The sequence below is a fragment of the Rhinoraja longicauda genome, chromosome 4 (assembly GCF_053455715.1).
Source record: "Rhinoraja longicauda isolate Sanriku21f chromosome 4, sRhiLon1.1, whole genome shotgun sequence".
Lineage (NCBI taxonomy): Eukaryota > Metazoa > Chordata > Chondrichthyes > Rajiformes > Arhynchobatidae > Rhinoraja > Rhinoraja longicauda.
In genome coordinates, this window is record NC_135956.1 from 52,326,444 (window position 1) to 52,340,313 (window position 13,870).

At 42.2% G+C, this 13,870-nt stretch overlaps 1 protein-coding gene across 1 annotated transcript in view; it reads right to left on the reverse strand.

Annotated features, from left to right (window-relative positions):
• Positions 1-13,870, reverse strand: part of LOC144593016 (uncharacterized) — a 157,335-nt gene that overhangs the window by 110,306 nt on the left and 33,159 nt on the right. The window contains 2 exon segments of the mRNA XM_078398430.1: positions 3,541-3,714; positions 7,225-7,450. Coding sequence (XP_078254556.1) covers positions 3,541-3,714; positions 7,225-7,450 — 400 coding nt within the window.

A 13,870-nucleotide genomic window follows, 5' to 3' on the forward strand; every position in this document is an offset into this window, starting at 1 on the left:
GTGTGATTAAACTTGTTGTCAATGTTTCATAACGATATAGAAGGTGGCCATTTAACCCATTGAGTCAATGCTGACTCACAAAGCAATCGCTTCTCACTCACATACCCTGTAACCTACCTCCATCCCCCATTATGACTTCTACCATAAGGCAGTGGAGGCCAAGTCAGTAGATATTTTTAAGGCAGAGATAGATAGATTCTTGATTAGTACGAGTGTCAGGGGTTATAGGGGGAAGGCGGGAGAATGGGGTTAGGAGGGAGAGATAGATCAACCATGATTGAATGGTAGCGTAGACTTGATGGACTGAATGGCCTAAGTCTGCTCCTATCACTCATGACCTTATGACCATATGACCATTCATCTGCAGCCGACAGTTACCATATCCTAACAATCCAGTTATCCTAACGATCTGCACATTTTAGGGACTTGGGAGAAAAATGCAGTACCTGGTGGAACATACTACAGTAATGGGGACAACATTCAAACTTCACATAGACAACATCCAATATCAGGATTGAATCCAAGCTGCTGGGATTGTGAGGCAGCAGCTCCACTCGTTATGCCACTGTACTGCAGAGCTAGCAATAATGCACTATTCATTGAACTACATGAAAAAGAAAATCCTATTTCAGCTAGGTTTCAGTGAATCGGCCCCATTTAAAAGTTTTAAGTTGATTTGGTCCAGGTGAATATAAAGTTGCTTACCCATTCCCTGAATTAAATTATTTTGGTTGAGAGGCTAGTCCACAGTGCTGAGGAAAGTTTAGCACATTGCAGAAGAAACAGAGTAGCGGAGGAGCAAGAAAACATGATATGGTCCAGGGAACTTCCTGCTGCTTTTGACGAATGTCAGCCAAATGGAACCATTGTGGGGAAGTGAAAAGTGCAAAAGATTAAAAATGTGATCTTAAGCACGTCTATTCCTATCAAAGAAAATCACTTCCAATTATAACAACAATTTAACATTTTACCACAGGAATCATTACATTTTGGCATCTCAAAAAATTGCCCCAAGTGGTAGACATTTTAAAAACTAAATTTGCATTATGTGCAAATGTACGATTTTCTGTACAACTAAGTAAATCAGAATCGTGTAAAAAATGTAAATGTCCTTTTGCACGTAAACAAATCATACGTAATGTTATTTGAAAAGAAATGCTGTAGATACTGTAGATTGTGCATGCTAGTTCACTAGCATGCACAATCTACAGATACTCAGCAGCTCATCTGTGGAAAGAAGCATAGTTAATGATTCAGGTCTCTTGAAAGTACATTTTTAGTTGCAGGGAAGGCAGGGCAGAGAGAACAAAGGAATGCCTGTCGTACAATGGATTGGCCAAGATTGTCAAGGTGACACAACTAATCTTGATGCCAACTTAGAGGGCGTGATAAATGCTAGCTGAACTGTTTGGGGACATTTAAATAGAGGGAGATGGCTGACATAGCTAGGGTATCGTCCAATTTCCATCTCATTACAGACTGGACTTTGTCTTTAGAACTGTTGGGCTCCAATGCTTGGAACTATATTCAGCACTGTATCTTTCCCTCCACTCTCCTTGTTGTTTCCGACTTTGACTTAAATCTATTTATGTGTCATATTATCTGATTTGATTGGATAGCATGCAAAATAAACCTTTTCACTGTACTTCGGTACATGTGACAGTAATAAATCTAAAAACTAAACCAGTTGAAATAAAGAGAAAGCTGGAAGTTGAGGTGCAGAGTACAGAAGTTCCGTGAAAATCAGCAAATCAGATAACATCTGTGGAAAATCAGATAACATCTGTGGAAAGTGAAAAACTGAGTTAATGTTACAGATGAATGACTTTATATCAGACCTGGCTACATCTGGCATAAACAGGAAAGGCAGGTTATCTGAAATTATTGCAGTCAATGCTGAGGACTGTTCTTTGAATTTAGATTGAGATTTCATACATTCATGTTACCGTAGAGTTAAACCATTCGGCCCATCATGTATATTCTGCCATTCAGTCATGGCTATCTATCTTACCCTCTCAACCCCATTCTTCTGCCTTGCTCCCATAATCCCTGACACCTGATTTGTTGGAACCATGTAGGAGGCTAAAGACAGAAGGGTCAACATAGGAAGGGATGGTGAATTACAATGACAGGCAATTTGTAGCTCAGGGTCATTCTTGCAAACTGAACGGAAAGGTTCTGTAAAGTGATCATTAAATCTGTATTTGTTTTCTTCAATATAGGGAGACCACATCACAGGCACCAAAAACACACCAAATTCAAAGAAGTTCAAGTGAATTTCTCATGGATGGAATGAAGTGGGTCCCTGAATGGTGGGATGAAGTAAAAGGTCAGGTCTTGCTATTCCTATGGTGGAGAGGAAAAGTACCATTCCTGTGCTTCTGCATTGTCTTGCTTTTACTTTAACAGTAGATTCCTCTCCAACAAAGTTGACAAGAGCCATTAACTGGGCCTGTGCTATTCAGCCTCAGCCTCTCCCCTCCTGACCAGTACAAGGCTCAGATACCTCTTGTTCTCACTCTCCACCCCGCCAGCCTTTGCCTGCAATGAATTATTCCAAATAATTTCTGCCACCTTTAAAGTGATTCCGTCACCAGACACAGGGGCGGCATGGTGGCGCAGCGGTAGAGTTGCTGCCTTACAGTGCTTTCAGCGCCAGAGACCCGGGTTCGTTCCTGGCAACGGGTGTTTGTCTGTATGGAATTTGTATGTTCTCCCTGTGACAGCTTGGGTTTTCTCTGAGAACTGCGGTTTCCTCCCGCACTCCAAAGACGTACAGGTTTGTGGGTTCATTGGCTTGGTATAAAAATGGTCCCTGGTGTAGGATAGTGTTAACCTGTGGATAGTGTTAACATCGTTGATCAGCACGGACTCGGTGGGCTGAAGGGCCTGTTTCCGTACTGAATCTCTAAACTAAACCAGGCACATCTTCCCCTCTCTTAGTATCTCAAAGGAATTGTTTTCTCCATAACTCCCACATCTGCTCTTCCATCTCCAATATTCACACTCCTTCATACTGCACGTGCTCTTTTACTTCTTTCCTTACTACATCCACTTGCTGTTATTCATTTCCCTCAGTCTACACCCCTGCAGACATATCAGATGAGACTGATGAATTTCATCACACTCTCTTCAACACCATTCTCATGTGCATCCTGTGGACAATCCTAGGCTCCGTCCCATCACACCCATTCCCTTTATTCTTCCCACCCTTTCGCCTTTCTGTATCTAAACTTTGTTTTCTCAATATTACAGTTCTGATTAATGGTCACTGACCTGCAACATTAAGCTTGTTTTTCTCTTCACAGATGCTGCCCGACCTAGTTAGTATTTCCAGAACTTCCTGTTTTTATATCAGATTTCCAGCATCTGCAGATTGCACTTTTGCTTTTCTGTTACATACTAAACATATATTCAAGTACCAAGTCATTTTATTTAATAGAAATAATCACTTCCAAAGCAAATGATGACAGCTAAATTTAATGGTCGCATTAATTGACATTATATTAATGTGATAATATAAGCATTACTTTGACTTACGGGTACAGATGTCTCTCTTTTCACAAGTTTGGCCACCTGGGTCTTTCCATTTATGAAAATAGGAATCACTTGTTTAAGAGGTCTGTTTTGAATTTTTATATCATCTAAGAAGCAAGCAACCTCCATTTCCAGTACCAGCAGTTTTATTTGATGCCAGTCTTCATCGAACAATTTCTACGAGTTTAACAGAAATAGAATAGATTAAAATTGGAACTGAAATTGAAAAATCAATGCAATCTTACCTTACTTTGTGCACTCAGTAGTGTCTGAGTTAAGGTGCAATTATCTTGTTCCCACATCCTACAATGCAGAAAGTCTTTTAGAAAGCTCCCACTACTCCCCACCCACATCGTAATTTCCTTTCATCCATTTTCTGACAGGAATAAAAACTCAAAAGTATTCACCCTAAACAGTAGCATTTTTCTAAATTTGGCAACAAAAGATGATATCTGTTTACAATGCAACAATGCAACAATGCAACGGGCGGCACGGTAGCACAGCGGTAGAGTTGCTGCTTTACAGCGAATGCAGCGCCGGAGACTCAGGTTCGATCCTGACTACGGGTGCTGCACTGTATGGAGTTTGTACGTTCTCCCCGTGACCTGCGTGGGTTTTCTCCGAGATCTTCGGTTTCCTCCCACACTCCAAAGACGTACAGGTATGTAGGTTAATTGGCTGGGTAAATGTAAAAATTGTCCCTAGTGGGTGTAGGATAGTGTTAATGTGCGGGGATCACTGGGCGGCACGGACTTGGTGGGCCGAAAAGGCCTGTTTCCGGCTGTATATATATGATATGATATGATAATTCAGTATTTTTCCAAATCATAGAAAACACTGGAGTATATTTAGTGATTGAATGTACAGTACATAATTTTCCTTCAATAAGTAAAATTCCATGAATCCAGCATCTAATTACATGGATTTCCTGAATATTCAGCATTGGGCTCAAAGTGATGTTTTCCCTTGCTCCCTTATAAACTCACCGGAGCCCCATTTCCTATGCTCTCCTTAAACACACTTGGTCTTTCTCTAGCACTCCTTTTAAACTCACCAAGTTCATAGTAAATTTTATTACACTATATTACATCTAAAAAAAACAAATTAAAAGTGTATTGGTATATTAGGTTCGAGGTGCGAGGGGGTAAAGATTTGATAGGTTAGGAACTTTTTCTCCCAGAGGGTGGTATATACGTACATGGAATGGGCTGCCCGACGAATTGGTGGAGGCAGGTATGATTATGACATTTAAAAGACACTTCGGCAGGTATATGTCTAGAGGGATACGGGGCAGGCAAATAGGACTATCATGGACAAGTTTGGCAGAAAGGCTTGTTTCCATGATTTTATTAAAACAGTAAAACCCAAAATCCCAAAACATCTGCCTGTCCAGCACCACCAAAGTTCTGGACTATCTGAAGAGGTTTACTGTAAATGAACATGATGCCTATTACTTAGGGAGGCCCATCTGCATCGTTCATTGTCAAAATATGTTGACGTGTCACTTACCTGGCAAATTAATTTCAGCATCAAATAAATGACTGTATACAATTGGACAGATAGAAACAGAAACATAGAAAAATAGGTGCAGGCCTTTGAGCCAGCACCGCCATTCAATATGATCATGGCTGATCATCTAAAACCAGTACCCAGTTCCTGCTTTTTCCCCATATCCCTTGATTCCGATAGCCCTGAGCTAAAAGAGATACATGGATATGAATGGTTTAGAGGGACAAGGAGTAAATGAATGCAGATGGGGTTAGCTTTGATGGGGCGTCTTAATCAGCATAGATAAGTTGGGTCGAGTAGCCCGTTTCCATATTGTATAACTCTATGACTCTAAATATAAAATATTTTTAAAAATAAGATCTCAACTACTGTTTTACAAGAAGTTTTTTTTTCTGTTGCCAAAAATCACGTCTGCATTTTGACATTTTCCACACAGCATGTTTACTTTTGGTCAGAATCCTGGAATCTGACTTGTTTCCTCACAGCTGAAAGGCCCACTGCTGATTGTACTTGAAGTAATGGATGGGATGGTGGTGAGAGAATGTCAGAGTTGGAAAATGGAGCATTTTTCTACTTTGGATACGCACCACTGGCATTGAACACTCCGAAGTGGGATTACAGACAAATACAAATAACTCATCGTTGCCAAATAAATAAATAAGGGGAAGTAAAATGAACCATTGCAGCACTGCCTGTGTAAGCTTTCTCACAACAACAAACTATATATTTATTTTTAATTATTGTACGTAGAAAATGTCAAGTGATAGACATGAACCAATTGTTCAAACCCGGTACCTCAAAATAAATGCAACACCAAGTGCATTGCAAGTGGGAACTTCATTTTGGAAAGGAAGATTTTCTTCAACCACTTAAGTCCAAAATAAGTTAGCCCAATTCATTCACTAGTTGCTGCACTAGCGGGAAAGTCAGGGTCTGACATGATTAATGCTAGCCTACCTTTAATAAGATAGCCTTCAACGACTAACCAACAGCCAGATAAGGCTCTGACTAGTCAGTCACTAAATCTTGCCAAAGGGTGATTGGAATGGTGGTTGGAAATTAAGGAGTGCAGCAAAGGTATTTATACAGATGCATACTTAGTGATAGATAGTCACATAGAGTTGTCCGTTAAGTTAATACACATGCTAAGCTCCTCTACACCATTACAACTGGTTCATTAGTAACCTTTCATAGCAGATTCCAGCAAACCACACATTTACACTGTAATATAACGCAAATTTCTTCTAAATGCTCCATACCCCAAACCTGACTGGTTGCTTGCCAAGCACAGAAGATAGGATGTCCAATGACTACTTATTGGTATGTTTGTTCTTCTACAACTTACAAGATTTGAAGACTACTATTCCATTTGCAAGCGCACCAAATCCTACAGAACAAACTAAATGGTTTTAAAAATCCTTAATAGAAGTCCCCCTGATAACCTTGCATGCAAAAGAACGGAGTGGACAAAGATGTTGAAACTTTCTTACTAATAGTACATTTGGTTCCAATATTGCCATCACACAGGAGAGTGCTGATGGGTTCACAAATCAGGATGCCCCTCTTTATGCCGATAAAAATCAAAACGATTATTTGGTGGCTACCTAGTAGAAATCATCCCCACAGCAAGCCTAACCAGTGTTAGTAGTTGCATTCTAAAAATACATGCAGACCAGAAATTCACAGTGAATGGCAGCATAAAATGGGCTGATATACATTCTTTCTCCAATACTCTACCGAAAGAGATGAATATCAGGCTGCTCTTGTAACAGGCAGTCAATGTGATAAAGTTCATAATACATTCTCCAAAGACGTACAGGTATGTAGGTTAATTGGCTGGGTAAAAATGTTAAAAAAATTGTCCCTAGTGGGTGTAGGATAGTGTTAATGTACGGGGATCGCTGGGCGGCACGGACTTGGTGGGCCGAAAAGGCCTGTTTCCGGCTGTATATATATGATATGATATGATATGATATGATTTCCCCAAGACAATTTTCTATCCATTTTGGATTTTGCTATTCAGTGGTTAGCAAGTTATTCACTTAATCATTTAATTTATATTTATAAATATACAAACTTCAAAATTAAGGATTCTTTATAGCATCTTGCCCAGATCAGTCCATTTATTTATTGAAAAATTAAAACTTTGTGCATTAAGAATGAAATCCATGCACCGACCTTTAGTCTTTTGTCATTAAATCCCACAGTTTGGATCTCTTCAGCCAGACTGGTAGTAGTAAAAAACACAGTCTGTTGTTCTCCATCAAGTGTCACAGCCACTTGCATAATTCCTTCTTTGGACAGGATTCTCCATAAGTCGAATTTCATCTTGTTGGTTGGGCTTTTCAATCGCAATGTGGCAACAAATACATAGGAAGGAGGTAAACCCTCTGGAAATATCTCTCTGCAAAAACAAATAGCATTTTTAGATTTCATATATTTAAACCAACTGATGAACTCGTAACTCTGAATTCACAACAAAGGAAATAGTCATCGACTTCAGGAAGTGTGGTTCAGTACATGCTTCTCTGCCTGTAACAATGGTGCTGAAGTGGAGACGGTCGAGAACTTCAAGTTCCTAGGTGTAAACATCACCATCAATTCAGAATACTGATCAGATGGAAAGTTAGGTGGAGTACTGGCAGATGGAATTTATGCTCAATAGGCATGAGTTGATGCATTTTGGGAAATCAATAGGGGTAGTGTACAACAAACAAAAGAGTAACGGAGTTTGGAATCGACAGTACCTAATTAATCAATACCTAATTTTAAATCTGAGGCTATTTGGTACCAGATGGAAGAATTTAAAATTTTAATTTACATATGACCGGAAAAGAAAAGAAACTAGCAAGGAAACTAGTATAAGCACCGCAACTGAATCCAAAATATCTGGATGTCAGACAATTGCTAGTCTATGCATGGAAAAAGAAGAAAAACATTCATCATTCATTTCTTACATATATACAATTGCTAATGCAATAGCAGGGTGGGTTGACATTTATCTTGGGATTATATGGCAAAATATGCATGATATATTATTGCAGCAATGAATCTGGTTACGGGTGCATATGGAGCATTGTTACAGTATAAGTGGAAAGTATAGCACTTGCAATTGTTGTAACCTATCACACTCAAGTGTATTATAAGAAAGAAAGAATTTGGAGTAGGGTGTATTATCTGGCGCTTCAAGTCTGTTCAGTCAGTCATTAAAACTATGGCCGATCTTCTACCTCAGTGTGATTTTTCAGCACTGTTCTCATAACCTTAATCCCTTAATGCCCAGAGATTTATCAATCTGAGTATGCTTGAACACTGTGAGCTTTAGGGTCTGAAGAAGGGTTTCGATCCGAATTGTCACCTATTCCTTTTCTCCAGAGATGCTGCCTGACCAGCTGAATTACTCCAGCGTTTTGTTTCCATCTTCAGTATAAAGCTTCCTACACATAAGGTGTAGGTCATCAAACAGTTTAAGGCACACCTCAAGATTAAATCAAATCAACTGGTTCACCAAATTGGGGGAGGGGGGAGGAGAGGGTGCTGGACCAATGCAGGAGCGGTTTGGGGCCAGGACCTTTGGGTGTAAAGCTCTCCTTCGGGCCCAGCAACCCTAGCAATCCTTGGACCCATTGGCAGGCGGGGAGTGTCCCCCAGGGCCGTGCCGGGCCCAGCAACCCTACCGATCCGTGCTCCTGTTGGCAGGCGGGGAGCATCTCCCAGGGCCGTTGGTGAGATGCAGTGGCAGGCGGGGAGTGTCCCCCTAGACCGTGCCGGGCCCAGAAACCCTACCAATCCATGCACCTGTTGGCGGGCGGGGAGCGTCCCCCGGGGCCGTGGCGGGAGCCAGTGGCGGGTGGGAAGTGTCCCCCGGGGCCGCGCCAGACGCAGCAACCCTACCGATATGTGGACCCGTTGGCGGCGAAAGGCACTTACCTGTGCCCTGTGCGTGCAGCGCTGATCGGAGGCGGGGAACGACGGCAATGGCCATCTTGTTGGGGGACCCTCTGCCACCGCCTCTGGTGCCACACTGCACCAATTGAAGTAAGTCAGGCACGAGGCATGCCGGGACGAGCGCCGAGATGGATTCCGGGACGGGCACCGGTCCTCCCGGGGGATGGGGGGGAGCGCATTTGTTAAAGTTAGTCCCCCCTCATTGGCCGCAACTCCCTGGGCACCCCCCCTCCTTCATTGGCCGTCACTCAGGCGGGTCCCATTGTGACGTCACATGCTGAACATGGCAGGCAATCAGTTTAATAAGGTAATTTTTAAACTTTAAAATCTCTCTAACTTTTTTTTAAAAAGACCAATTTGAATGAAACTTGGGTGAAAGTGTCCCCAGGATAATGGTGAGTAAGGTGGTCCCAAAATTGTCGCACTATCATGTGTGTGTGGGTGAAAACCACATATACAAATGGAACAAAAAAGCACACAAGAAACGCAACGCACAAGATACGGACATCGGACAAACAAGAAAACAGACAGACAGACAGACAGACAGACAGAGAGAGAGAGAGAGAGAGAGAGAGAGAGAGAGAGAGAGAGAGAGAGAGAGAGAGAGAGAGAGAGAGAGAGAGAGAGAGAGAGAGAGAGAGAGAGAGAGAGAGAGAGAGAGAGAGAGAGAGAGAGAGAGAGAGAGAGAGAGAGAGAGAGAGAGAGAGAGAGAGAGAGAGAGAGAGAGAGAGAGAGAGAGAGAGAGAGAGAGAGAGAGAGAGACAGACAGAGAGAGAGAGAGAGAGAGAGAGAGAGAGAGAGAGAGAGAGAGAGAGAGAGAGAGAGACAGACAGACAGACAGACAGACAGACAGACAGACAGACAGACAGACAGACAGACAGACAGACAGACAGACAGACAGACAGACAGACAGACAGACAGACAGACAGACAGACAGACAGACAGACAGACAGACAGACAGACAGACAGACAGACATGGGAGGCGGGTTTTTTTTAAACACGGAGTATGGCAGGTTCCTGGAATACGCTGCCAGGAGAAGCAGATACGACAACGATTTTTAAGAGGCATTTACTCAGGCGCATGAACAAGCAGAGAATAGGAGTTTTATAGACTATATGCAGGGTTAATTTAATTTGGCATCATGGTTGGTGCAGACATCTTGGCAATAGGTCTGTTCCTGTTCTGCACTGTTCTGTGTTCTATGATCAAACGAGCAATCTGCACACTGACAACATTCATCGCACCAACTTGGATTATTAAAGTTCCAGCATCTACCTCTTGACATTAAATTAAGCCAGGATACACTTTCACAGAAGGTTGCCAAGACTATTGGCATTCAGGTCTATGGAGCGGATGAGCAAACCATTGGTTGTCATCTCCAAGAGTTGATGGAAAGAACTAGAACAATTAGGTAAAAACTAAATGCTAAGGAATGCATCACCAAGGAGAAGGGATGACAGTTCCTCAGAGTTCATGCACACCAGGCAAGGCTAAGCAAGCCCACAAAAAGTTAAAGCAATCATGGAGATGAAAGTATGAGGACAAGAAAGAATGAGGAAATTATGGGGGCATGAGAATTATTTCTGTTTCATATGTCAGACATATGCCAAGCCTGAGAGCTAATGAAAGATACAATCCCATGTAAGAAATGATAACAAATTTAAGGAAGTGGTGTTCACTGAGACAAACCAGACATAATACAAAAGAAAACAAGCCATCAATTTACAGATAGATGTTTCCTTGCAAACCCCGGGAGTAAAATATCTGCAAATAAAACCCTCCTGTTGGCAGAAGCAACACTTGCTAACATGGATAGAGAGCCATTGGCAACCAGGAAGTTCCACACCCATCTCAATGGAAGGAAATTCACACCAGAATTATTGACTCTGAAGCAAATCTATTAAAAGAACCTATGTAGAATGCCAACAAGCCTGAAAGGATTACTGTTGAGTTTTCAGTTATGATTTCATTCCGAAATCCAAACCAAGAAAATGATCGGTGCTGGCAAATGCCATCTCTCGCCTGTCACTGCAAGTAAAGAATGAAATGGCAGATCTGAATGTAAAGAAACATTACCTAGTAAATGTGATACCGACAATGCCAAGTGAGAGCCAAGTGAATGATTCAGAGGTAGTCTAAATTTGTGACACAAACACAGCAGGAGATTGTTAGTCAATCGGAGATGGTGCCTCAATGGAAGTTGGCTTTCTTTAGTTCAGTTGTGTTTAGTTTAAAGATAGAGCATGGAAATAGGCCTTTTGACCCACCAAGACCGTGCTGACTAATGATCACCTGTACACTAGTCAATTAACCTACAAACCTGCATGTCTTTGTGTAACGTGGGAGGAAATAAGAGCGCCCGGAGAAAATCCATGCGATCACAGGGAGAATGAACAAACTAAGTACAGATAGCACTCGTAGTCAGAATCGAACGCGGGTCTCTGGCGTTGTTAGGCAGCAACTCCACCACTGCACCATCCCAAAATAATTATTCCAAAACAAAACATGAAAGTCACAGGAAACTGAGAGTTGGATCAGCTGTATATCAGAATGTCAAATATAAAATGCAGTGGGAATGGTGTCATTATGCTGTGTATGTCAGAATCAGAGAAATACACATTAGAGCATGGCATAGAGTTTGAGCTGATCTGTTTATACAGATGGAGCATGTAAAGTATCTTTCATATTTTAATATAGAGGGCGAGGCCATTTTAAACCATCAAATCTTTGCTGGCTTATGAAGCAATCTCATTTCCCCACCAATTTTCCCTATAGACTGCAATTCCCACATTTCCATCAACTCCCTCCAGATTCTACCACTTGCCTACACACAAGGGGCAATTTACAGTAAGTAAAAAGGACCAACCCACTCATCTTTTGGGGAAAACCAAGACACCCAGGGGGAGCCCATACTATCACAGGGATAGCATGCAAACTCAACACAGCCTGTACCAGAGATCAGGATAGAACACAGGTCACTGGAATTGTGAGCAGCAGCTTTACTAGGTACGCTACCAAGATGCCCTGTATCTCACATTTCTGTCCAGTTATGGTGACTCAACAATTACTGTAGCAATCCAAATCCTGATCACAGAAGAAGGAATTTCTGAGAAAATAGTGAACAACTGACTTGCTGAATGATACAAGTTCACCATTTTGACCCCATCTCCACCCCATCAGAGAAGATACATGCTCAATGAGCCAAGAAGACTAATGTCAAATGCAGAGAGACCAAGGAAGGCACAACCCTTCCAGGGCCTACATGAAATCTCCAGCCTAGCTAATGATTAGCAAAAAGTATAAAACAACTTGTGTCAAACAAAATACATTCTCCACAAGATCAAGAAGAATTGACAATAACTGGCAGATACATTTGTGAATGGAAGGCAACATTACAACAGCCATATAAACCTTAACCCAGGTTTTTGAGGGGACATGCTGTGCAGATAGAGGATCCAGTTATGGAAACCTAAAACCCAGTTAAAATTATCAATGAAGTCAATAATCCATAGATTTATATTATCAGGACTAAGAGAGTAAGAAGACAAAAAGGAACAGAATCCATCTCAAGCCTGTACCAGCAAAAATAGAAATTTTGAGTGCACCTTCTACAATAGAGTAGTGAAAGGCACCTCACCACCTGCATAACACACTAACTCAGAGCGTAGACAACAACACTCAAATTCTTTCAATGAGGGCATAAAATCTTGCATTCTGAGCTATATTAGTTACAGTGCAATAACAACAAGACAGATTTAAATTTAGGTTTAAAAATTATTTATCCAAGTTTTAAGTTTTAAGTAAACTGGCATCAAAAACTCAGTTTATTGCTCCAAGTATTAATAGGAATTTATATTGCTGGAGCAACTATTTGTACGTATGGTACCAAACCATATATATGGCGCGGTCCTGTCCAGTCGCTGTCGTGGTAGTTCTGCGAGAACTGTGCGTTTTAAACTGGTATGTTTATTTTTTAATTATCTCTAAGTGGTAGCGTGTGCTAGCACTTAGCAGTAAACCAATGTACGACCGGGAAACGCTCGTAAAATTAAACTCGAGCGCTACCGGAGCACTATTAAACAGTATACTACTCACCGATATATCAATATTGCCGTTAGAGATCATCAAAGGAGCGCACCGCGGCATCAGCAGTGGGAGCGCAGATCCGTGGGAAAGTCGAAAAAAACACAGAGGGAAGCGAGGGGGGATTCGGAACAGGCTGAGAACCCAAGCCTTACATCCACCTCTGCCCAGCATACTTCTGGCCAACGTCCAGTCCCTGGAGAATAAGCTGGATGACCTCAGGGCAAGGATCAGATTCCAGAGGGACATAACGAACTGCAACATCCTTTGTCTGACTGAGACATGGCTGACCCCGCTGGTGCCTGACCAGGTGATCTGCCCATCTGAGTCCTTCACTGTTTTCCGGGCGGACAGAACGGAAGAATCCGGGAAATCCAAGGGCGGAGGAGTCTGCTTCATGACCAACAATAACTGGTGCAATCCTGGAAATATTAAGACGCTTTCTCCTTCCTGCTCGCCGGACCTGGAACATCTAACTATCTCATGCCGACCATTCTACCTACCCCGGGAGTTCAGCTCGGTGATCATCACAGCCGTCTATATCCCACCGCATGCGGACACCGACGTGGCACTGTCGACCCTACACGATGTGTTGTGTCGACACCAAAACAAGAACCCTGATGCGGCTGTGGTGGTGGCTAGAGATTTCAATAGGGGAAATCTCAAAAAGGTCATGCCTAACCTCTGCCAACACATCACGTGTGTCACCAGGGGGGGAAGAACTTTGGACCACTGCTACACGCCGTTCAGGAAAGGCTACAAGGCCGTTTCTCTCCCTCCTTTTGGAAAATC